General features: G+C 39.4%; 1 protein-coding gene across 2 annotated transcripts in view; it reads right to left on the bottom strand.

Moving 5' to 3' along the window:
* Pdgfc (platelet derived growth factor C) overlaps nt 1-27077 on the bottom strand; it is a 196147-nt gene that overhangs the window by 42728 nt on the left and 126342 nt on the right. For both annotated transcript variants that reach the window (XM_063260879.1, XM_063260880.1), the window contains exon 3: nt 6798-6978. In XM_063260879.1, the coding sequence (XP_063116949.1) occupies nt 6798-6978 (181 nt within the window). The remainder of the gene's footprint in view (nt 1-6797; nt 6979-27077) is intronic.

Below are 27077 nucleotides of genomic sequence, written 5' to 3'. Positions count from 1 at the left end.
TGCAATAAAATACTGTCATCTTGAGGCCCCTTGCATAAATATACAAGTGCATTATACATTTTAATGAAATCTAATCATTCAACAAGTGCTTCAGACTGCAGGATAGGTTACAGTACTTGAAATACTCTTTCAATGTTCTAAATACTACAACAGTTATAAGACCAAAATCTCCTCTATTTCTGTAAGTATACACTAATTTTGAAGCAAATTTTCACAATGATGTTCACTCACTCAAACGAGTTTAATACAGCAATATGGGAACATAGTGCAATTGTTATGAAGGTTTAAAGCTTTATAAAATCTTGAGCCTATTCTGTTGGTCATGTTTTACTTATGAGATGAGACTCCAAATATTCCTCCCAGTAACTTTACTCCAGGCAAGCTCCTGCCTCCCATGTAAGGGTGTGAACCCCGAATTTGGAGCCATGGGAGTTGGTTGGAATCTTTCTTAAACTGAACATAAAAGCAAATTTGGCCTTCAGTTAAGACCTTTCTTTCCAGGGTATGAACAGTGAAATAATCTACAGGCAAATTCTGGTAAAAAGCCCTCCCCTGTTTCTCCTCCTCTGACTTCAATATGCACTGAGCTGCTTTGTTCTCAGCATCCTGCATAATTAATAACTACTTTGGCAATCAGTCATGCGTTCCAAATGGCACCTCAGGCTCCAAGTGTCCTTGTAACCCTCCCCGGAAGCCAGGCACAAGGGCCAGCAGCCTGACAGGGCTGCAGCCTAGACAATTAGGAAACCAGGAAGCAATCCTTCAGGTGGTAATGTGCCTGCCATGCAGAAGAAGGCTTGTCACATACTTTCAGCATTTTATCTGTTGATACAACTTTACTCTCAAGAATTAAAAACAGAATCAGTATCCAAATAAGCGTCACTGATTTCACGTTTTAAAAGATTTAGTATTATAAAATAATAAAGTGACTTTGATAGCAATTTAGTGAGTTCACGCATTTCCCTGCTAGGCACTTTTTTAGGCAACAGAGCAAGGTAAAAATCCGTAGCCTGATGGCTACCATATCTATTTCTCTTTGTTGAAACAGGAAAATTCACTAAGTGGAAAAGGCAGTAATAAACTGCCATATGTACTATCTTATTCTCCTCAAAAGTTAATATTAAACACTTAAAATACAACGTTCAATAACCCAGAAAAATGATGGTACTTTAATCATTTTTATGATGTTCACAAGACTGGAGAGAGAACAAAGCCCTGAAATTTCATAAGCATTTAAAAATATATTATACACAGTTAATATCCCTAAGAAAAATAGTTGTATATGTTAAAGAAAAAAAAAACACTAAAAATTTAGGGTCAGATTTGGATTTGCATATTGTTTAAAATAAGTATAGTTATATGAATCCATTTTCTGATAAAACTATGTGGATGGTTTAGACATTTCTCACAGACAAACCAGACTTTTATAAAGTATTTTGATACTGGACGAAAAAGATGTGCTTTCCAGCCTTTGTAGGTCTCTTAACATTTTAAATAATAGTGCTTCCACCACACTACAAAGACTCCAGCATACATAATCTATTATAAATTACTCTGAAATTAAACAAGAAATGTGCTTTTCTGAGGGCTGTGAAGTATGCTCGGCTCTCGCTGTGTGTGGCCTGCAAACAGAAACAATCTTGCGCTGTTTGATTTCAGCTTTGCTTCATTTCTTCCCAAACAGTCTCTCACCGCTAATCTACAGGGCCATTTTCTCTGCCTCTCTCTTTTAGCAAGAAGAAAAAAATGGGAGACATTATTAACTCCTTCCTCACAATCATAAAAGCTAATATATACCATGCAGGAACAATTTACGTGGGTTTTTTTTTTTTTTTTAATTGATCCATGGAGCATGACTGGAGACTATTTCTCTAATTGATTCTCTAAAATAGTATTAAATGCTAGAAGATTAATTTATTTTATAAATCTTGTACTTTTCTTTTTTAAAAAATTTACAACTACCTGTCATTTCAAGCCAAAATCCCATGTCAATATTTCTAAAACTAGAGTCAGCCTATAATACCAAGAGACATAATTGGAGACAAAATTTTTTGTGACTTATTCTAAAATACCTGGGAATCCAAAAATGATATTGAGCTCAGAAAATTATACAGAGCATTATATGTATTTCTATAACATATAGAATTATTCAATATACTCTGGATCATGACTTCCTATAGCATAGGGTCCCCTCGTGTCTTGCTATACCATATGTGCTGTCACCTGTTAGCTGAGAAGGAGAATGAGCAAATCATCTTACAAGAGTGAACGTACTTTTAGTAACAAGCTATAAAAATAAAAAGTAATGACAAAAACTGTTCATGAAAACTATTAACTAATAAAGATTCACCTTTGAGACCCTTGGGGTCAGAATCAGTGAAAATTAGAGGTGGGGAAGAATTACGTATCCCATCCTACTTCCAAAGAGAGCAGCAGTCATCCCTGTACTAGAAATACAAGAAATTCTAAAGTACGCTTCCCATGTAATTTGTTCTAGAAAAACCGTAACAGGACATAAAGTTCTCTGTGTAGGAATAGATGCAAAATATTCAGCGTTTCTTCAACAAAACAGGGAAAACTGCTTATATACCTACACATAAACAGTTGTAAAAAGTCTGTACTGCGTTCTATATAGCAGTATTAGGGGTATTTCTCAAACATTCTAAAAACCTCCTACTTTGGGTGGAAGGAAGGAAGGCAGGGAAAAAACGAAAGAATGAAGGGAAAAAGAGGGGGAACGAAGAAACAGAAAAGCCAGGGCAGGTTTTCAGCAAGACAAGCATGTATCTTGGTTTATATAGCTCAGCCTTTCAGGAGCAGGACAACACTTGATGTCACCACTGTATGTCTACAACTTTCTTCCTTATGAATGCTAAGTCTGTCCCGTGGCAGTGACAAAGGTAACATGCCACCAGTGAGAAGTCAGTTCAGTCCTCCTTTGGTTATAGAGCAATCCAAGGAAAAAATGGAGTTCTATGACATTCTCCGAAATGACTGCATTTCCATACAGGCTTACTGAGCAGAATCAGCATGTCTTTGTCCTAAGCACTCATGGCACACCTTAGGATGGAAAGCTAAGTCTACCAAGGACTCACAGAGTTTTAACATTTTTATTGTTACAAAAAAAAAAAAAAAAAAAAAAAAAAAAACAAAGAACAAACAAACAAACAACTGTGTGGTCCACAGCACACCAGGGCTTATTCTGCATGCTTGCAAGCACCAAGACCACAGCCTCTAGGTAAGGAGCCAGGCAGGCTCACAGGAAAGCTCAGCCAGGACAGAAAGCAAACATCCAACACAGCAAACGCCTGGGAACTGATGGGCTTGCAGTGGGAAACCTGCCCCTCAGCAACTGCTGCAGGACCTTCACCTCCGCCCTCGGAGATGCACACTTTCTGCCTTTCGGCTCTCATTTATCTGACTCATAGATAAGATTGATGGATTGCTGGCCTGCTAGTAAGTGTGAGAGAATGCGCGGAGGGAGGGATTCATTTAGCAATACATGACGATAATTCAAAACATGCTCAAGGTTGAAAAGCATAACGACTTGTCAAAGTTTCACTCATCAGCTCCTGCCACTTTTCAGGCCGTTGTGAAGTACAGAATAGAGAGCGCTGGATGAAATCAGGACAGAATTGCAGGTCGTTGTCAGAGGAAATTGAAATACAGGAGAACCAAAGCTTACATGACTTTAAAATTTGTCAATATATGAGTAACTTCTCCAAAAAGCACACTTCAGAACCCAAATCAGCAAATTCCTCTTAGCAGGCAGTGCAGGACTAGACCTTCGTGTGGTCTCCTTTTTGCTTCCCAGTGTCTGAGGTTTAGTTTCCTAAAGGGGTCCAGTTAATCATAACAGCCCCCATGCCATTTAACCGCGAATCCGCAGCGCAGGCCTGCTAGAGCACAGTTCACAGCCTCCAGAACTGACAACAGCCCACTCACTAGAGCCCCCATTTACAATGTCCTAGACTGGGGCCAGACCCACTTAGCAGGTGCTAAATTCAGTTTTAATGATGGACCTAAGCCATCTCCATTGTAGAGTTTGACCTCAGGCACCAAAAAGCTCTCACAACAGATAATAATAATAATAATCTCTTATTTGCCGGGCAAAGACTTTCTTAGCAATAAGTGTGGGGTGCTTTCGGAAGATCCTTTTGTGGTTCTTTATCTTATCATGAGGTCAATGAAGCTGATACACATTTATGGATGTAAAGGGGCCAGTGACTCGTGTGTCATGCTGGGGTGACGAAGGTATATGATAGACTCCATATTTAGGTATTTATGGAGAGACCATAACCTGCCCTCTGTGCTGGGTGCTATAAATATTTTTTGTGGTTTTGTCTTTAATAATTTCACTGAATGCATACCACTTTTTACATTATATAACCAGATAACCAGTGCAGTCATAAAGTTATAAAAAGATAAAACCTTTAGTAGAAACATATACGCATTTTAGCTTTCATGTTTTGTCCTGTAGCAGGATAGTTGGTTATTTGTACACATTTAGGTTAATATAACATGAAGAGAATAGTTCACTTATGATGCAAATAATCTCTGTAAGTTCAGTTTTACAACAGGGTTGGAATGAATAAAACCTACTACTATATGTTATAATACAATTTAATGATTCCTTATTCAAATATTAACAAACTTAGTGACCAAAAACTCAGACTGAAAGTGTCAGTCATATCACTTTGTGGAAATGTAGTCATGGCTTTCAAGACCACAATCAACTAATTAAACTAAATTATAAATTCTGTGAATCAGGATACAATGAAAATGGCTTAGGTTCTTAGTAGCTTTATCCTAGCCTGTAATTAGGGTATCAAAGTATTACTTTTAAATAGTGTTTCTAAGATATATGTCTTTTGTTGCCTATAATACTTTTAAGTTATGAATTTTATTCAATTTAAAAATAATATAATTTTTGATAATTTAATACTTTAATAATTTATAATAATTTTACTCAATTATTAACTGATTCAATTTAAAAATCTAAAATATTAAATTAAATTAAGGAAACTCTTGGAATGTAACAAAGAAAATGACGGAGAATCTATGATGACAAAATTATTTCAAAATGGAATACTTTTATATCTTTTTATATAGAATATTAATCTATATAAAGAAAACTGATACATCCTGAATTTATAACATTTTAGAGTGATCTCTTTCATTATATATCATATGCAATGAAAGATTCTAGTAATACTAAATGAATAAACTACCATCTTCAAACTTGTATTTGTAATTTAATGTTTCTTTTATACTGTATTCCCTAATATTTGAACTGCATTCTCTTTACTGAGTTGTCTAAAAATATTCCAGTAGACTTGGAGGTAACCAAAAGGGAAATTGAGATAACAGTGCAAATATAATGGAGTTAATTACTGATTTCATACATACTTTTAATTTGCTTCAGCAGTTGCTGGGTGTATTTAACACTTTTATACCCTGTAAGAGTATACGTCATAGTAAGTACAACTAATTGACCAGATCATCTGTTAAAATTGTTAAAGATGGGCTGGGGATATAGCTCAGTGTCACAAGTGCCTGCTTGGCACATACAAGGTCCCAAGCTTGATTTCAGTACAAAGAGAAAAAAAAATGTTAAAGATACCCACTTTTTACTCCTTTAAAATGTGTCATTACATTAAAAGATATACTAAATGATCTCAACATACATTTTGTAAGAACTTCAAGATTATAAGTAGGATATGATAAAAACAGCAATAGTTTTCAATATTTTTGTTGTAATAAAATAAAGAGATGCAACTTTGAAATAATACATAAATGTCATCAGAATATCATTATTATACAACATACAATTATAATTAAATTAAGTGGAAATATTTCTTAAATTCCATGGAAAATTTTTAAAATTCCTTTCTGGGGGACACAAAGGCCATGAATATTATACAAGCAGGCTAAATTTTAAGATTAAACAGGAAAATCTAGATAATTGCATTTAATTATATTGACAATATATTCATTTGAAAAGTATAGTAAGTTTGATCTTCTGTAGCAAACAAAGGTGGAAAGAAAAATGTCAGGTTTATTTTTATAGATGACATATCTAAAAATAAATTTATGGTAGGTTCAGAGATAAATAATGTCACTTTAATGGGGAAAAATTAAGAAACCACATGTAACCATCGACTTTTAAGGCAATACACATATATTTAGTCAAAATCTCAAACAGTGCTGGCTTCCTCACTCTTTAGTATGTTCATTCCCAAAACTATACATTAATTTGGAAACCCTAGAATACTGTGTGACTCTCAAAAATTACATCTTTAAGTAATGAATAATATTTACTAAATTGCAAAAGAGTATATCAGGGTCACCCAAAATGCTGGAAGAAGAAAAATATTTAATGAAATAATAAATTTTATTATTAGTATGATTTTCACTGCAAATTATGTCATAGTGGTATTCAATCTTATGGTAATTCCTAAATGATATGATATTAATACAAAGCATAAATTTTCCTATTTTTCTCAGGAGACAACCTATCGGTTTCTCACCAATGCTGAAATATCAGTTGATGAGCCAAAGGTAATGGGTTTAACTTTGTAAATGTAAAAACACATACTTTATTACACTGATAGGGTACTTAACGCTGCTAGTTGTGCATGGTGAAAATCTCTGCCTTGTTTAATAGAGCAGAATTTATGGAGGGAGTGAGATGGAGGAGAGGTTTTTGGTTTTCTGATTCCCATGTTCAAGAGGGGAAGAATCAAGTAAACCAGCAGCTGACACGACGACATCATGGTACTCAGTGCAGTACTCACCGGAGCCACAATGCTATAGTGGATGCAGAACCCTGGCTCTGCAGGGAAATACTCATCGGACACAAATCTGATCCTGATCTGGTTTCCTTTGGAAATCTGCTTTCCTGGTGCAGCCCCAGAGCCACACCAGCGGCCCAACACACTTCCGTCACTGGGCTCCTCCACCTCTACAAAGTCGTACCTGGAACGGGACAGGGAGACAGACAGAGTGTCAGGGTCACTGCGGCAACCAGATCTCCAGCCTGCAGAGGCATCTATGCACTCCAGCAATGAGTTCATCTGGAATTCAGTCCAGCAATTGTAATGGTACAGTCAAAGAAAACAAAAGAGAGAGAGAAAGAAAGATGAGATGCCAATTGAAGTATCCGTGCAAAGTCCTCCTGGTTTGCCATTCACGGATTCCTAACACAATGAAGACCCCTTTGGACCTCAGCACTGGCACGCACCTCATACGGAGTTACTCAGCTTCCTTTCATGCTAGATGGGACAAGCATTCCACTGTCTGCTCTTACCTTCGGGCAGCTACTCTTCCATCCCAGGTACTCTCACCCCTTGGCTTCCTGCCCTCATCTGGGACGTGGGCCTTTCTGAAGTCACCTCAAGGTGTACAAGATTTTCACACAGCCTTTGTACACCACTGCCCTGAGAGGTCTCCTGGTTCTTGTCACGCTGACACTTCTCTTCTCTTTGTATAAACAGGCTTTTAATATTAATCAATCAATCTACCTATGAGACACTCTCACCTTTCTTAAATCCATATATTACAAACATACGAAATAAATGTTATAAACAAATGTTAACTTTAATTTGGAAGATCTGACTCAGAAGTACTTACATGGAAGAGTATTGCCACCAAACAGGATGCTCTGGAAATCTCTAGAAATGTTTTAGGGTGGTTCCATGATTAGGAGTGAAACTCCAGAAATGTGGTAGGCAAGGTCCAGCAATGCTCAGAACTGCAAAGTCTAGAGATCCCCAAGCTTCTCGGATGTTTCACCAGACATCTCTTTCAGGTAAAAGTTTTTCCAACATTTATCTGGGTCTGGAACCTGACATTACCTCATGGCTAGACACATACATGTTTTGTGCTGTTTAAGTTGAAGGTAAAATTTCCAGAAATAGAAGGGCACCTAAGTAAGTGAAGAGAAGATTTTATATTTTGTTTGGAATTTTTCCAAGAGTTTCTCGTTACTTTGGAGCAGCAGGCCACTAGGAGAAACACTGGTTCCACCACCGGCCTCCTAATCAAGACAATTAGACATATTCCTATTAGTCTGTATCTACTGCTAGCACATTCACAGTAAGTGTGCTTAAGAGCATTCGACCACTTCCTTCTATTTTTTCTGGTATAACTGTTAATGTGCACTGATGTCCTGACATACATTATTTTGACATGAATTAGTTCCTATTATTTGAGATACATATGACATCCAGACTATTATGTTTATTTTTAAACAACTTCACTCAAATGAGACCACACACATGGGATAGTGAAAACACTGCGGACTCAGAATTGCAGGAAGTAAAGTTTTCTCCTTCTCTACTCTACATCTCTCCTACTCCTCAGACACCTACACTGTAAGACGAACTGGGAACCGGGAAAGCAATGACTATGAAAACCCAAATTAAAAGAATAGAGAGGATGGAACCTCCATCATACAATGCAAAGGAGCCAGGATCCTCTTCCCGCAGGAGGGAGAGTATATGTGTCTGTGTGTCTGTGTGTCTATGTGTGTGACCTGGAAGGGTCGGCGCAGGAGAGGAGGGAGTCCAGTAGGGCTGACTTAAGTAGATGCCTCAGACACACCTGTACAAACGTTTATAACGATCGTGTCTCTCAGGGTAGCTGTCACCGCGTGCTCACCTCCCATCTGCTGTATGCCTGGGAGGTAACCCTGTCTTTTGTGGGCCTTCACCACTCATTCTGTAGATGTTCATGAAGCACTGACTTGGTATTAATTGCTGTGCTGCAGTCTCAGGAAACAAAGAGGAAACCAAAGCCACTCTGGCTTTGGGGTTCATAAAACGCATCTGTAAGAACCTTGCTGCAAGCGCACCATGCCAGACTATGGGACACCAATGGAGGGGAACTTTACACTGCAAGATTAGGCTCCAGTTACAGAGGGCCTGACATCTGTCAATGAATAGTGACCGACCAGGGTGAAAAGGGAGGGACGTGGAAATGCTTTCTAGCAAGAAGGAAAATACATGCTCTGTAATATAAGAGCAAAAGGATCAGGCATGGCCGGCCAGGAACAGAGGAGGAGGAACAAAGAAGCAGAAGGAGACCCAGGTGGAAAGGCAGGCGCAGGTGAGAAGGCTTTGGTTTTGAAAACTACAATTTCTGGATCATACTTTGGAAGTCAACCTTGTAAGCAGAAGTGGGTACAGTTTTGAAGGGCCTCAAGTTTCTTTAAAATATCAAGTCAACACATTACAAAGTAGAATTTCACACATACAATCTAGATTTGTCATTTGTCCTAAATTTGAAGCTCTGGCAGTAAGAAACATCATGAGCTTTACTGTAATTCCAGGATGGTTCACCACCAGAATAGGTGTCAAATCCAGGAGAGGGGTGCCTTTGTTTAATTATCTTCCCTTTCCCAGTTCCCACAGGGCAGGCATAGTGAAGACTGCTCTGGTAGTCTATGAGGAAAGGTAGGAGTCCTGGCCTCCAGGCCAACTGACCAACTGATGCTGTGGCTAAGTGGAACCACTTGAGTTGAGCCCTGAACTTTTTGGTTTTGTAAATTCTCACAGGCTTTCGTGCTTCTTTATGGTACTAGGTCTCTTCTGTATTTATATTAGTAGGCCTGGTTAGCATGGAGTTTGCTTCCCTTGAAGAGAAGCCCTTGGGGCCTTCAAGAACAGGAGGAAGGCACACATAGGATCATGGCATATTTGAGGGATGCCAGGATCTTGTGGGGACCCCATGCTTGGTGATGACACAGAGCTCCAGGAAGAGGGCAGAGACACTAATGTCCACCAGAAGTCAAAGCGGTCAGTAGTGCCGAGTGTCAAAGAAAGATCAAAGAGCAGGAAAGCCAGAGAGCACCGGTCCATTGGGTTTGACCGCCGTGAGGTCATTCTCAATACACAGTTTGGGCAGAATGCATCAAACCAAAAGGTCTCTGGAGAACATTTTCAGAAGAATATTTTGTAGTCTTTCAAATACAGAAAGTATCCTAAGAGACAAAAATTCATATTCCAGAAAGTAAAATTAACAAGGTACACAACTGTCTTACTACACATTATTTTCATTTCTATTTTTTTAAGAAATGGGTTTATCTGATGCATAACTTCTTTAAATGTACTTGAGCAAGGTTTTTAACCACATGAGGGAATATCTGGTTTACAAGTGCTAAGTATTTACTAAAGAGCAAGTAAATCTCCAGTGCCTGCTGTAAAAGTCTTAAATTTGACCTCATTGAACCCCACACACAAAGACCACTGGCCTGCAAATAAGAAGGTGATGAGTTCATTATTACTTATTTCTGAAGATTTTGTACTGAATTTGATGCCATTTGAAAAACAACCTTTGTAACAATTTCTAGTTTTACAGCAAGACAGCTGGCAGTGAATTCTCACATGCTCATGCAAGTCTGAAACAAACATTTATCACAGTGCTTTAAAACCTCTATGTAATTTTGCATTCCAAGAAGGTTACATGAAAGGAACAGCTAAAAGCTTACCGGGCTCTCTGTCTATACAACAGTGAAGTTTAGTACAGGCTCCCAACTTTCACGTTAATGAGGCATTTCAAATTTATTTTCAAAATTATTGTCATGCACTAATATACTTCTAAAATTCTCTTACTTATTCTGCTATTAATATTATGGTCATTTATTATTCATTTATTAAGATTTTGTTTTTACTTAAAATAGTAACTCTCCTTGTTAAAAGTGATATGATTACAAAAATATCCTTTTTCCTCTTTCTTTCTTTTTTTTTTTTCTCCTTTTTTGTTTAACTCAGATTGAGGATAAGACAGAAACAGGCCAACCTCAGGTGTCAGAGGTAGAGGACTTCGCCGTAGCAGGGGTTAGTTAAACTCTGTCACCATAGAGATTCAGTAAAACACATCAACTGAGCGTATACCTAGAACAGTGCCCACAGCTCAGTTTTACTACCTTGCAATTAAAACCAAAGTATCTATCTGTGTGCATGATTGCTACCTGATATCAGGCTGCCTTTTAACTTATCAAGAATGTAGATCGAGGCTGGGAAGAGAAGACTGCATGGAATCCAGCTATCTTTCCTAATAATCTGAATTTTTTTTTTTTTTTTTGTTTCTTTTTTTGTCAATGCCATTTGGAGAATCTGTGATTCACACAGAAATCATCAGTTGATGCACTATAAAAGACAGAAAATCATCAAGTAGGGAATGAAGAGAGAAAATAATGGTGAAAGAACTAACTGCAGGTTATGGAAAGGAAACAATTAGAGTAAGCAAGTTTTACACATAAAACGCAGCCATCATTACATTCAGAAACCCATCCAGGCTCAGGTGCCGGTCCTGGAGACACACTAATCCATACCATACACCCTCAGGTATTAATTTTCAAGGAGCAGACTTGCCCACATCAGTGTTTAAAGGATTTACTAAGCCTATTTCACGAGCCAATCAAACACCACTTTGTCCCAGCAACTTGATCCCCAGCTCACCATGCTAAGTGGTTTACAATGACCACTCCCTTTCTCCACGTACCCTGGGGACCCAGGGAGGATTTATGCTCTTTTATGTTTAACAAACAAGTCTGGTGCTGCAGACAAAATTTTCATTCTCATGGGGGAATCTAAAAACTACAAGGAGGGAGAAGCTGCTTTCTTACTCCAAAGAATTGGGGGGAATATTCCCATGCAGTGGATTCTCTGGTAAACACAACTGTCAGATCCCCACTTTCTTCAGCAAAAATAAACCAACCCAGCAAAACAGGCTGTTTCTAGCCCATCCTAACTAAACCTCTGTCACTTAAATCTACCCCGTGAGTTATCAAACCTGACAGTCATGTGAAATCCAGCCAACAAGTGAATGTGGATTATCAAAACTGCTGGCCCGGCAAGTGCCAACTGGAGTCCGAGCTTGTCAGGAAAGGTAATAAAATTAATAAGATGACAATTATTCTGCAGCTTCTTTAGCTGGTTTCTACTTCAGCTTAGGAAAATGCAGCTCACCCACAGAATAGAAAATTTCGATTCCACTCAGGACATCAAAACATTTATACTTTAACTATTATTGAGAATAATTAGTAAAAATAATTATAATTATTAAGTGACTTTTGTACCAGGCAGTTTTGGGTGGGTGTTTTTCACATATTAACTTATTTAACCCTCACAGCAATCATGCAATGTTGACAATATTATTGTACTCATGTCAGAGTCACAAAATATAGAAAAAGCTAAGTAAGTTGGTAACAGCCCCACCATGGCAACTAAATGTAAAACCCATTCATTTTTTAAGGAGGCAAACTCTGGAGCCCAGGCTCCTAAGTGCGAAGCCTCACTGTTTGCTACAGTTTAAATATGCTTATCTGACTGTATTTTCTTCATTCTGAGTCTTCAGTGCACAGAACATGAGCGACTTTACTAAAATTGGCCATATTGTAGGAAGTAATGCCAACGCCTATAATCGAAGCACTAGGGATTGTAACTGCAAGTTTGAGACCAGCCTAGGTTACAAAGAGAGCTCAAGGTCAGCCTGAACTGCACAACAAGATCCTGTCTCAAAAAATAAATAAATGAAATTGGCCAATGGTCATGTTTAATGACTGGAGACACTGCAGGCCTTGATAGATAAAAGTAATTGTAATTTGAGCATATGTATTTTGTATGTCTTTGAAGCAATTAATTTGGTAATATTTACTATTGGGCACTCGTAATTCTTTATGAAGACTTTTAAACCTATCGAGGAGATGTGTGAGTCAAATGAACAAGCACGCTTTAGTGACTAACACACAGCAGCAATTCCCCCCAAAGCATGGGTTCCACTGGTGCCAAGCAGTGAAAAGTATACTCATGGGAAATTAGTATTTTAAAATCATCCCATTACTGTGTAAAACTGAAATACATAAGTCACGAGTTCAATTTGCAAACCTAGAAAAAACAATGCAGAAGAAATTAAAGTAAAAGGAGGTGCCAAAAGCTCTAATAGATAAATATAAAAATATAATTCAAAATTAATGCCAAAAGATGGTTCTAAAAGAGAAAGAGAATCAAGAACATAAGAAGTTAGTGATGAGGAAAAGGCTTTATCCACTCTGATTACACAGTAACAATATATTCAAAAGTTCTATTTTATGAAGGTTCACACTAATTCTCAAAAACTACATGCAACAGATAATTAAGAAATTTACATTTAGTGAGAGAGTGGTGAAAATGAACAGAAAAGAAACTCTAGAAGAAATTTAAAAGGTTGCCAAACATTTATTAGTTAAAAAGGATTAAGTAAAATGGGGTTTATATGATAGTTCTGTTGGACATTAAAGAAATATATATCACCAATTTTACATGAGTAACTAAAAATGACAGTTTCCTAATTAATGGCAAAAACCCAACAGAAAGCCTAAATCTCACATCAAAGTTTTCTGAAATGGCAGTACTTAATATTAAACATTAAGGTCTCTTTTACTTGTAAGTAGAAGGAACAGCAAAAATACCCTAAAATTTAATCAAACATTATCCATCAGTGGATTAAAAGATTATACTTTTTGAAGCAGTGTGCATTTTGTTCATAAATGAAGATTAATACAAAAATGATCCTGTAAAATATTAAAAGGAAAAAGCTGATGTGATAAGATTAATAAATATTGAATTAATGTGATGTTTAATCAGCTACTTAAATAACTAAATCAAACAGCAAGCAACTTTCAAATTATAGTGAATATTACTTAACAGAAACTCCAGACAGCATATAAAATAAAAGTAGATACCATCAATAAAGTCAGAACAAAGAGCTAGTGATTCTCATCACTAGTTTTGAAAATTTAAGGGGAAGTAACAGCTGATTTAGTAAAAGAGGAAAGAGGAAAAGTTGGAATAGAAATCAAGGAGAATACTAATCCTTGGTTAATGGTGGATTCTTTTTATTTAGTCAGAATTTTAAAAGTGTTTTCTTGCTAGTGCACGTTGGCGGCAAGCGCCAGCTATACTGCTCTGAGGAGCTGGTAGCCCATATCTGATGTGGGATAAACAGGAAGCAGAGGGCCTGACCATGCCCTGGGGGTGGGAGAGTCGCAAGGACCATTGGCCAGGCTGGGCCGGGGGGCAGGTCTGCATCCTACCCAGGAAGTAAGAGGGGCAGGGGCTGGTGTGCAGCGCAGCCTCTGCAGATTCCCTGGTCTTTAAGACCTTCGTGGAATAAGGTCGTTCGGTAAAGTGACTGAATACATCATCAATATATAAAGATCGGTGATTAAGCCAGGAAAATCAGAAGCTTTTCACAGAAACTTGAAACCATGTAGTTACAAATTCATCAATGCTATGCCATGGTGGCACACGTCTGTAGTCCCAGCTTTGAGGAGGCTGAGGCAGGAGGACTACCGAGAGTTCAAGGCCAACCTCAGCCACATAGAGAGCTCAGGAGCAGCATGAACTACATAGCGAGACCCTGTCAAAAAAGGAAACAAACAAACAAACAAAAAACTCATAAAGTATGAGCACATACTGTAAGAATAAATACAGTGTTACTGAAAGACAAAAAAAGCATTCATATTTTTAACAAACTCTCAAGGATTCAAAAATATTATACTAAATAACCACCCTCTTAAAGCCACCGCTAACAGTAAGGTAGTATGTATGAGGTTATGAGGGTCCAGACACTTCCTAAACACTAACTAGTCCCATTTTAAAACAGACCTAGCCAGCTCCTCTTATTACACACCCCTTAGAGAGACTGATGGGTTATGTAACAAAAGTCATAAATTAAAAGATCTGGGGCAGCAGCTTAGTTTGAGGCTTCTGATCCCATGTCCTTGAGCTTTCCAGGACTGTCTCTAGTTAACCAGAGCACATGAAGATGCGTCCAGGCCAAATGTCACCATGCATTCCCCACTGTTGAGAATTCTACAGCCAACTTTCCAGAGACTTCTCTACAAACCAGGATGACAAGGCTCACTAGTTCTCAAAACTGCTGTGAGGATTACATAAGGGACAAAATGTACATTGTTCAGCACAGTGCCTTGGGAGACGTGTTTAACACTAGGTTTGTTTTCTTTTTTAAAATGCAACTGTTCATAATTCAATCATATATGTTACCAGCTCACGGAAGACTTCACTCCTGGAGGAGCAGACCCCAAAGTCCCTCAGGGAATGCTGATTTGCATAGGTCACCATCTGCATTTACTTTGAATGATATATGTATATACATTTGGAGGGTAGAATGTGATGTTCTGTGCACTGTTGGTGAAGATGTGAATTACTATAACCAACTGGAGAACAAGGAGGGAAATTCCACCAAAATGCACCCAGATCGAGAAGATTGCCTGCTGGGATATATTTCCAAAATTCTGCCATCTTCGTGTCACAGCCATGACTCCTTGTCACATCCAACCCTGTACCGCTCAGACTGAAGATGTGAGTGCGATTTCAGTTCCTTCTACAGATGAACAGACAGAGAAACAGGGGGAAGGTGGCTTACAGACTGGTGGAATACTATGCAAAGGTGAAGAAGCAGAGATGTCATTTTTAACAGTGTGGATGGTGCCACCGGACCAGATATTCGGGGGAAATGATTGGAGACAGGAAAAGGTTGCACAGGCTCACCTATATGTGGAATTTTAAAGAAAAAGGTCAGTGCCACAGAACCGGAGGGGACACATGGGGCCGCAGATGGGAGGGTGGGAAGGGGCTGCTGCTCAGAATGTGAGAAGGTCCCACTGCCCAGAGACAGCACTTTGGGACCACTGTGCTGCGTGGTCAGCAGAGACAGGGCTGTCAGAGGGAACTGCTGAGACCCCAAGATCAGCCCTGCCAGCTGCAGGCTATGGTGGCAGCATCCTAACCCAAGCTGCCAGCACAGCCGTGACACAGGTGCATGTTCCTATCATCAGCTACTCCTCCTGACCCAGCAGACAGTAGACTCATGAGGAGATGGCCCGAGTCCCGGCTGTGTCACTGTCATGCCTGCGTTTTCCGACAGGCACAGAGATGGTGCTGATGCAAAGAATGGTATGGAAATTAAATCACAAAGGTATAAAAAGCGCTCAGCTGTCTGTGCAGATTCTCTTTCCTGAAGGGGACAGGATCCAGCCAGTCAGAAGCCACCTGGGTACTACAACTTGAAGCAACTTCACCTGCACCCTTCTGGCTGTGGCGGGAACCATGCCACCCGTCACTAGGTAAGGTCACTTCTTTGCACTTGACTCAGCAGCTTTTCCTGGGGAACAAGGTCCTCTGCACACTTTGCTCGTAACTCAGCGCAGTGAGCATTCCTGTTCCCCTCATCTAACTTGTTGCTTCCTACAAGCTTCCTCAAAGCCTCTCTTGGGATGGTGTTAATGTCCTCACCATGGCTGCCTCCCTGAGGTGATGCTTTGTGCTTTGTGGTTGTTAATTCCATGCACACTGTGAAGTCACTATCAGTCACAATTAAGGAGCAGCTCATGTTAATGACAACACAGCTTTGCTGCAGGCACCAGCTTCCCTTAGATGTAGGTGAAATATCCCTCTCTTGGGCTGCTACCTGCTATTCCCCTCCTTCCTCAGCAATAAGTGATGACTAAAGGGTTCCAGGAGAAGTAGATGCATTCAGGCAGCAGGAGGACCTCGACCCCTGAATGCCAACTCCTCACACGGGGTACCTGGGAACATCAGGATGAGAAGGCGCATTTCAAGAGTTACACAAGGTCTTCATAACTTAAGGTACAAAGCCAGGGCCTTGGATATTCTCTTTCAGCTCCTCCCCAAAAGGCTGCTCCAGGCAGGCTCCACGATGGGCCAGGAGGCACCATACAGGCGGCTTCCTGGGTAGTGCTGGGGTCCCAGTCCCACTCCGTTCTCCAAACAGATAAATGTCACTGCCTGAATCTATAGATCCATGGTCTACCCATGCTAGTCTGATTCTTTCAGCTCAACAGACAATTTTTGATGACTACAGAGGAACTTTTTGTTTAAGCAGATGATCAGTCAAGTTTTTATTATTTTTCTCACTGATCAAGACATCTTGGCTTGCTACAGGTGAGGTTTGTGTTTTTTAAGTGTGTTTCCTCTGTCTGCAAATGACAAGGCACTTTAGATATTCTTCTAGGCACCAGACAAGTCCATAAGTAGCATGCTGGGAAAATGGGACAGGACTCATGCTGCTTTTCAAAGCAGTGTCCTGAATTCAGGCCTCTTTTAACAGAGAAAGCATAAATCACAGCGTTCAGCATTTTAAAAGATTCATCTGCCTGGATTCATGAATTTACTTATCTGTAATGACTTACTGTAATGATGTAAAATAGTTTGTTTTAGAATAGACCAAAGAGACAAGGAAACATTCCTTTTAATATATTTGAGAATGTTAGGGACAATCCTTGAATATGAATGTTATTAAAAAAAAAAAAACTCTAAGTAGATCTGCTTGGTGAATATCTGTTTCATAATGAATGATTTCTTATATATGCACCAGAAAGAGGACCCTGTGAAGTTTAAAAGAAATTTCAGGTCATTCAACATAATTATTTGAACCCTTAACTTCAGGAAAAATAAATCCACAGATTTGTATTTAAACAAATGCAAGTAGGCAAGTAGATGAGCAGAGCTTTTCTTTCTATTTATCTTTCTTATTTTTTTTTTTTTTTTTTTTTTTTTTTTTTTTTTGTACCAGGAATTGAACTCATGAGCTTGCCAAAGCAGGGCACTTATGCTGCTGAGCTAAATCCCCAGCTGCAGCCAAGATTTTCATATCAAATGTTGGTTGATAGTTTCTTTTGTTTTTTTCCTTTTTCCTCTTTCTTTCTTTCTTTTTCTTTCCTTTCTTCCTTCTTCCTTTCTTCCTTTCTTTTTCTTTCTTTCTTTTTCTTTCCTTCCTTCTTTCTTTCTTTTTCTTTCCTTCTTTCTTTCTTTCTTTTTCTTTCCTTCCTTCTTTCTTTTTCTATCTTTCTTTCTCTTTCTTCTTTCTTTCTTTCTTCTTTCTTCTTCTTTCTTTCTTTCTTTCTTTCTTTCTTTCTTTCTTTCTTTCTTTCTTTTTTGGTGCTGGGACCAAACTACGGATGATTATCTGAGGCACCCAGTCTTCCACGTGAAATGGCTCCAGGCCTTACTCCTTAGCTCCATATTACATGGTTGTAGTCACGGGTTGTGAGGAGAACAATTACAATCAGCACACTGAATTTATATTATTTTATGACTATCACTGAGCATTAACACAAGAAAGTGCAGGAAATGTGTCCATAACACTAAAGACTCAGAATATTCAGCCAAGGGCCTGGATCCCACAGCAGTGTCTTACATGAGTCCAAATGAAAACCTAGAGCCCATGACAATGCCTCCCATGAGTCTCCCTGGAGGTCTAGAACCCATGAGAAGGACACATGCCAGTCTCTTTTACAGATCCGCACTAAGAATACCCAAAGGTCAGCAGTAAAAGCCAGAAAGTCAGCGAGGTGAAGGAGCTGTGTGATAAGTTGAAGTTCTACACTGGAGCCAAGAAGTCACTCTCAAAATAAGAACCACGGCTGCCCTTAAAAGCACCACCGCCATCATTAGTGACACAGAGGTCCTGAGCTCCTCCAATAATAACAGTCAAGTACATACCAGAAAGACAGCATGACAACTTCTCCTGGAGGTTAAACAGCACACATCTTCCCTTCCAGAGCGAGGAAGCAATGTACAATGTAAGGACCAGAGCTCCCCTAACATGAACTCTCCTAAAGCCACTCTCAGTGGCAAGGTCCCAAGTTCCTCTGATGATAATGGCTGGATCCATATCAGGCAAGCTAGCTATGAAGAGCTCCTCCAGGAGAACCAACAGCTCTAAAACAGCAACACTGAGGAGAACCCACAATACCTAGCTCTTTTTCTCCATGTCTCTATTTATGCTGGCAACCTTCTTCAGGTGGACCATCTAAACTCAGCACCATGCCGATTTAATTCAGCTGATTAAGCTGACCACCAGTTTTTAATCCACAGCACACACATAAACACCAACCATGGTGGGTCCATGAAGCAACCACACAATGAGATGCAGAGGAAAGAATATACTGGGTGAATGTAAACTGTTACCTCCTAAACCCTGAAATTCCCCAAAGTTTCTAGCTTCTTACTCACTTCTGCAGCTTAAGTTATAAGAAGGTCTCAAACAACTATCAAGAACTTTGACTGTTTTTTATTTGATTTTTATACCTTTCTTTATCACTACAGAAATATATGCATACATGATTTGCAGGTTTACATGTAGAGGGGCATATGACACATAAGGAATACGTAGAAATATATATGTTTGCGTGTAGTGAAGGCACAGATATTTAAGAGTACAAATAGCACAGTAGGGGCTGGGGATTTAGCTCAGCAGCATAAGTGCCTGCCTTGCAAGCAGGCAGTCGTGAGTTCGATCCCTGGTACTGATAAAAAGCCAAAAAAAAAAAAAAAAAAAAAAAAAAAGGATAGTAAAACTCCACTTACCTTCACTTTGATTTTTATATTATATAAATATTATATATAACATATGTACAGTATACTTATGTTTTAGGTTTTATTTTATATGACCTTGTATGGAATATACTTTAGGGGTATTCATTACTCATTTAAAAATTAATCTTTTGAAATACTTTGAACATCATAAGGAATATGCAGACTACAGAAATGGAATTAAGTCAAGGTGGCATAAAAATGTTTTTAAATAAAAACTTATTTAGGAATTTTAATAAAATATAATTTCACTTGATAATGGGAATCTATGAAAGTAAGGAAAATTTAGTGACCTATGCACAATATTTTCTGTGGCTTCAGATCTTAACAAAGAAAATCATTCAACTTCTTTAGTGTAATATTTGAAGTTTCAGAAATGAGGTAAGCATTTTTCCTTTCCTGGTGCATGTTAAAAGGACGAAAGTGGCTTTGCATGTTTTCTAGCATCATTAATTACCTTTGTTTCCAATAACTAAGGGGATGATTTTTCTTTTTCACAGAAATCAGTGACTGGAGGATTTAAGAACAATGATAAAAAGGTTTGGTTCACAAGAACCAAACCAAACCAAACCAAACCAAACCAAACCAAACCTTCCCATCACAGCAAGCAGCTCAGATCACTAGAGGATTTGACCACATGTAACCAGTCCTGCTCAGGCAATGACGTTGTGTTTTACAGGATAGAAAAGGAAATAAGAAGCACTAAGCTCAGAGCCCACTCAGCTAAGCAACCTTCCCAGGCAACCTCCTGAGGCAGCGCTTATTTGGCCCTATGTTACTTTCTTTCCCTCTGTGTTCTTAAATTTTCCATGTACACTCTCCTTCTTTCCTTACCCTGTTAAAACTACCCCTTCAAGGTGTTTTAACACCCAGGGACCCTAACAAATCTTTTCCATAGCTTCCTGTGCTACCAGAAAACTAGCAGTCTTTCACGGTTTAAATGTATCACCCTCTTCACTTCCTCTTTTTCTCCAGATGTTTTCTCTGAGATTTCCTTCTCCTTGACAAAAGACACAGGATAGCTTTTAAATCAAAGCTATTATTAGCCCATGGCTTCTCACTGTTTTTTAAAATTTTGGTCTACCCACTTATTCCACTGAGCTTCAATTTCCAAAAATCTATGGTGCATTGTTTCCCTAATTTAATTAATATTATATATAAGATGATATCAGTAAAATAAGCACAAGAGGCTCAAATCATGTGGTGGGCGGAGAAAGCTCTCATTAATAATATTTCAGTAATTTTATTGGTTCAGTATTATTACCATGACAAACTATTATTTGGTTTTAATAGAACCAAATAGAAATCGATCTGAAAAGCTTTTTTCATGAGGCAAAATCAGTTCCTTGGCTGCTCCAGTTTTCTCTTAAGAGTTGAGGACATCAAGGATGCACGTTTGTCTTTAAAATGCTTCAAGCTAAAATCCTTGCTAACAGTCCCTCGGCACACAGCTTCTCCAAGGCAAGGACAGAACGTGGGTTTTCAGGTCAGCACCACTGCAGCAGGAGCAGGGACCTCAGGCTGGCAGGGGGAGAACTGAAGACCCTCACTGTGCAGGGCACAGGGACACAGGAAGCCCCTGGATCCTCACTGCGGCCCGCATGAGAACTTCAGTGGGGATCTGAGGCAGCTCCTTGTGGGTCTGCGGGCGGCTGAGAAACTGTGAGCTCCGCAGGGCTTTTCACCACTGTGAACCTCAGCGAGGGCGAGGCGGCAGATTCCGCCAAATGGCAAATATGATGACATTTTCGGGTGCAGCAACTCCAGCAGTCCCAGCCTTGTCACAGGTCAAGCACGTACTCTGTGTGACCGAGCCATGACTAATGGGTTCCAGGCATACCCGGCTGGCCCAGGACATGGGCTGGTTGGACTTAGAAACTGCAGGGTGGAAACGGTGAAGGACTGCATGCTCTTTATGGAAGGCAATCAAACCCCTCCCCACCGACAGGGTCACCTTTGCTCCCACACTGGGCACATTTTCCTTCAGGATTTCAGCTAAATACAACCTCCTTGGAGGAACACCAGGAGCCCCACAGGCAGGAGCTGGGACATCTTTACAACTTGCCTCTGCCACACCCATGACTGTTGTAAACCCCTTCACTCCTCAACCCTTTCTGGGGGCCAGAATAATCTTTGTAATCTTTGTCTAATAATCTTTGTAATTCTTAGCACAGTATTAGGCTCAGAAGGCTGAATGGCCAATGAGTCAACTCACTTGTACACAGTTGGTACTGTGGTAAATGCAAATACCTGCCCAGAGGGCAGTGACGGAACAGGAGGGCAGGAAGCAATAATTACATTTCTGAATGGTTTTCACTTTTCCTTGCAGTTCTGGCTATTCAGTCAACATAATTATGACAAAATTTTCTCAAAAATAAGTGCAAGTGGCTTTTTAACAAATGAGGACACTGGCTTTCTTCAGTCATGAACGACACACAGTCCCTTAGCAATTCATTCCAGCACTGCTAACCATTGGTTTCTCACATCCTCACTGTTTCCATAGTGAGCACTCCGGTTTGCTGTGCACAGTGGACACCGCTGGGTAACACTGCTCATGCAACTTGTGGTATTGTAATTGTGTGGTGCAGGAATCTTTGCTCAAACTGTGCCTCTGAGGCCATTATTATACTGCCATGGAAACTCACACCAATGGAGGCCACACTCTCAGGTCCATGCTTCGTGAACGGTGCTGTTCTCAGCAGGGACTGGAAAGGAATATTAATTAAATATTCACAAGGAAATTTAAACCTTATGGTCATTATTTATCATTGCATTTTTGTGACCTTTTTGAGGAAAAAACAACAATGAAGTGAGCTGTTTTTTTCTAAGCGTCTCCCCTCTTCCCTAAATAGGCTGATGAATTCAGAGCTGGTTCCTGACTAATCCCCATCACGCAGTATAAACTGTGGCTTCAAACGCTTTTTTTTATTTAAAAATGTTTTTGTCTGTATCCTTTCTTGGTAATGAAATTCATCATTTCTGGTCTTCATGAACTGAACACAAGTTGTTCTGATGGCTCCCAGAGGACCCTGTCTTCGATCTTTTCTTTTTCCCTGCATACACACTTCCCGCTACGCCTTAAAATCGGGTCTTAGATTCTCACGCCACTCTCCTGAAACAGACTGAACACCAGCTATGGAAGCTGCATACGGAGTCTTCAGTAGTTATGTGCTTTCCTGTCTCTGAAATTTAGACATTTGATAGAATCCTTTTCAATGAGTGTGATGCATGTAGTTCTGGGTTACGTGTTGGTATTTGGGGAACTCGGTTCCTATTAGTCTGCTACTGAAATTCTTCCCCTGTAGTCCACACACCCCAAGTCACGTTCTTAGTCATCTCAGCCACAGGCCACATCCCAGGGGCAATTTGATGCAGGTGAAGATCAATATCAGAAGGTTGATGACTGTTACTGAAGGAGCCCTCTTTTATAGGCTGACTGTTTCTGTTCAGGCTTTTGTACTGTGCTAATCAGATTTTCATCTCAACTGCAAAATATGTGAGGCATTTGGGCTCTCAGTTTTGGAGGATACAGTCCATGGCTGACCCCAGAGTTTTAGTACATAGAGGTGGGGGTGCATGGAGGAGCAAAACCACTTTTACCAGGAGCTGAGAAGATAGGGCAGGGCTGATGGTCCTCTAAACGAACACTCATCCCCTGACTTAAGCACCTCCTTTTGTGCTCTGCCACCTCAAAGTCCCACCACATCCCAGTAAGGCCACCCATGGGCCTTCAGGGGTCATTCCATCCAAACCACATCGTGGTCCTTCCAAGTGCATCCTACCGTCTGCAACATAGCTCTGTACTCCGCCTAATTTTGTCTCTGTTTTTGTCTCACCAGCATGGGTATCCCTGGCAAGCTTAGATATCTCCTGAAGTTAAAGATTCCATCAATGATTGTATTTGGGCTCTCAGATTCTTTACATTTAGGGAATGTCCAAAAAAAAAGATCTTAATTCTCTGATTGCAGCACAGTACACTGTCACATAACCCAGCTTTAGCAAAACCACAGCACATGTGAACTTTACACAAATTTTCAAAGATTTGGGAGTCTCAAACTCCTGTTAAAATAGTTGGAAGTTGGAATTATGTGCTGTAATCAATGTCCACATTAGTGTGAATGTTATCAGAGGAAATAAATGACAGTATTCCTATGATCATTACTGCATTAATGAAAAATTCAGGCTTTTGAACAAGGGATTCCTTTTATCTAGTTCTATCATGAACAAGTAAGACAGTAATATTTTTTGGTGTAGTAAGTAACATAACCAACTAGCAGGGACAATGATAATTCTATTCCACACTATAGGGTGAAGTTGTGAATATCATCTCTTCCCCTTACTAGGTTGGTCAACTTAGACAATTTTCATTTCTCATTTCACCCTGCTTATTCTTTTGTAAAACGGAATCATAACAATACTATATAAGGTCACTGTTAGATAGGATCCAAACAAACTTAAGTCTAACCCTAAACAGATTTCCTGTAGAAGTACAGAAGGGTGATTACCGCACATTGGAGAGGAGAGTGGAGGAAAGGACAAAGGTTACTCAGTGGGTACAGAGTTGCAAGGAGGCCCAGTAAATTCTAATCTTTCTATGCACAGTAGGTAAACACAGTGAACAGCAGTTTAATGTATATTTTAAAACAATCAGAAGAGAGGGTTTCTAATGGTCCTTCATAAAGAAATGGAAGTTTGAGATGAAATATATACTAATTATCCTGATTTGATTACTAAATAATGTTTGTGCTGTAAAGTTGCAGATTGTATCCAATAGAAATACACACAATAAGTATAATCAAACAACAATAACTCTACCTACCAGCATGAAAGCTGCCGGTAAAAGCCTAGGGCAGGTCATGGTAAACTACAGGAGCCAAACTAGAGCACTTACAGCATGGAATGTTTTTCTTGGGTTCTCTTCCCCACCTCCCAGGAATTTATCAGCATCAGAAAGCAAGGTATCTAAAATAGATCGCAACACTCACAAGACACCTTTTCCTCTTCCTCCCCTTTGTTCCTCTAGCCTCTTCTCTCTTCCTCTCCCCTCTCCTCTCTTTTCTTCTCAAAAAACTCAGTCACTTTGGGACCATTTTTGTTATCACCTGGGAAATGCTTCATGTTACGGATTTTGAGCTATTAAACGAGTGTCTGCATCCTACTAAGCCTAAAAGAAGAGTCTCCATCCACAGCATGATATCAAACTATTACAGTCACATTTTAAAGTCTTAATCTAGATACACAGTAGGCAAACTGTGATTAGAAAGATTCTCCCCCACTTCAAAATACGCTTTAATAACAGAGAACGGGCTTCATTTCCACTGAGATTAACCTTAATGCCTCCGCAAAAACACTGCCTGCCACAATCCCATGAAATAATTTTAGAAGCAATAAATTATGCCTGGTTCCATTTACACAAATATTTTGATATCACGAACTAGCTTGCTTATTCAAACTGACTGGCGGAGATGGAGAGCTGCAGATAGAAAGGTCAAGAAAGAGATGATGGTTTTGAAGTCAGTGTGGGGGATTTCTGGTGAGAAAGGAGTAGAGGTTAAATCAGCTGCCATATGGAAAAACAATCTGGATGTCTCGGCAGACGGGGAGGAAAGTTGACAGGAGATGTGAAAATTTATTCAGGCAATTTCCAAGTGCTTAAAACAGCTCTGAGGAATGACTTCTGGGGAAAACCTTTGGGCAGAGAATTTCAGTGTGCTGTGGATAATCAGTGAGTCCTTTACTGCTTCATAAACATCAGCAGCATGATGGACCCCCAAATTCTCCTTTCCTTTCCCTGCGCTGAGGAAATTTTCATCATCTCCAGTCACATGGCCAAGACTTTGACAATAACAATGACAACAAGATGTGTGCATCTTCATAGGTTTTTAAGCAGTGAGATATTTTTATCACAGGAGAATTCATTTAAAGCTTTATCGTGTTAAGCTTCATTTATAGATTCTCAGGGTTCAAATATAGCCAGAAAGAAATTGAACCAGGTAAGATGACACTGTAATCATTTGGTAAAGGTGCACCCAGGGCGAAGTGATCAAAGAATGGGCTGGAGTTGTTACAGCTGGAGCATTTCCAGAAAATCGTTTCTACTGAAATGATTACAATACGGAGTTTATCAGCACATTAGGTCACATTAAAAGCTAATTTTGAATTAAAATGGATCTAGCTCCATGGGTCACTTATAAGTTAACAGCCTCACAAACCTTAACAATACTACCTTCAATTTTAATATTTTCAAATAATTTTCTCAACAGTGTTTGAATTTTAAAAAAGTGTTCTTGTAAATTTGAGAATATTCAAGGAAACACAGATATATTGGTGTTTGAAGAATGCAAATCTTTACCTAAAGCCCAATCCCTTTATTATGATTTAAGTATATAGTAGTAGAAAAAACAAATTAATTTAACAGAAGTCACACTGCTAGTGACAGGTGACAGCATGGGTTTAGAGTGTGTGACAGTCTAGTTAGAGGTTGTGCTGGGAATTAAAGTCTCTACTGTAAGCCGGCTGTCAGTCCATCCATCATTCTGAGCCGTCAGTGTGTGACCTGCAACAAAGCACTTCATTACTCTATCAGTAGTTCCAAAAGTGTTGGGACAGAAAAATGAGTTCAGGATTTTCCCTCTGTACATAAAGAATCTTTTTTCCTCTGGGCTCCTTCTTGGTTTTTAATAACCAAGATCAGCATGTCAGTATCCACTGTGACATGCACTCAACTCCAATGAAGCCGTAAGCCAGTCATGCATACAACAGTACCTTCAGTAGATGTGAAAACCGAGGCAAAGTGTTACATTTACTTGGAGGGTGCATGTCACTTTACAAACTAGTTACTCTATTGTGCTACGTACAGCACTACAATTGCTTTCCCATCTTTTGCCATAGTTTGTTACTTATTACCCTCTCATTTTCTCCCCTTCAGCCCACACTTCCTGTCCTTTTAATATCTTTATTCTGCTTTATATGTCCTTGTGATCACAGCTTCTGCAAATTATATTTAGCTTCTGTGATATTTCCCTTTTCATGCCTGACTTATGTAACTTAACATAATGTCTTCCGGTTTACCTACACTGCTACAATAACAAGGGTTCATTTTTATGGCTATGTAATATTTCATTGTGTACATTTTTTACCTCAGTCATCTACTGATAAATATCTTCGTTTTATATCTGCAGTTATACAATTTGCTGCAATAAAAAAGGGTGTAGGTATCTCATATAATTATGGCATTTTCTTTGGAATACATGTGGTATAATAAAAATAGAGTGTATATATTCAAAATTTTTAAAAATTGTTACAGTAAAAGACACACGCTATTAATTCTCCTTCACATACTTTCCCTTTCTTGAGTAATTCTTGCCACTTTCTGACGCAATTCTGGAAGCCCTCTTTCATAAGTGTCTTTAGTTACAGGGCAGTGGCTGCTACAAGTCCTGAATGGATTAAAAACATTTACCTTTCATGGTGATTTTGGCTCTGGAGAAGAGCCAGAGGTCACACAACGCCAGGAGCAGTGTGTGAGGCAGATGAGGACCTCACTCAGTGGAATGTGAAGTAGTGCATTCATTCAGCAAAACGTCTTGTGCACAACCCATGAGGTACAGCACACTTTAAGACACAACCCCTGATGGCACTGAGCATGTTGAGAGTCGTCACTGTTACTAAGGT

The sequence above is a fragment of the Cavia porcellus genome, unplaced genomic scaffold (genome assembly GCF_034190915.1).
Source record: "Cavia porcellus strain 051 isolate PalLab524CR breed Dunkin Hartley unplaced genomic scaffold, mCavPor4.1 scaffold_14, whole genome shotgun sequence".
Taxonomy (NCBI): Eukaryota; Metazoa; Chordata; class Mammalia; order Rodentia; family Caviidae; genus Cavia; species Cavia porcellus.
This window is presented reverse-complemented; position numbering and strand designations above follow the sequence as displayed.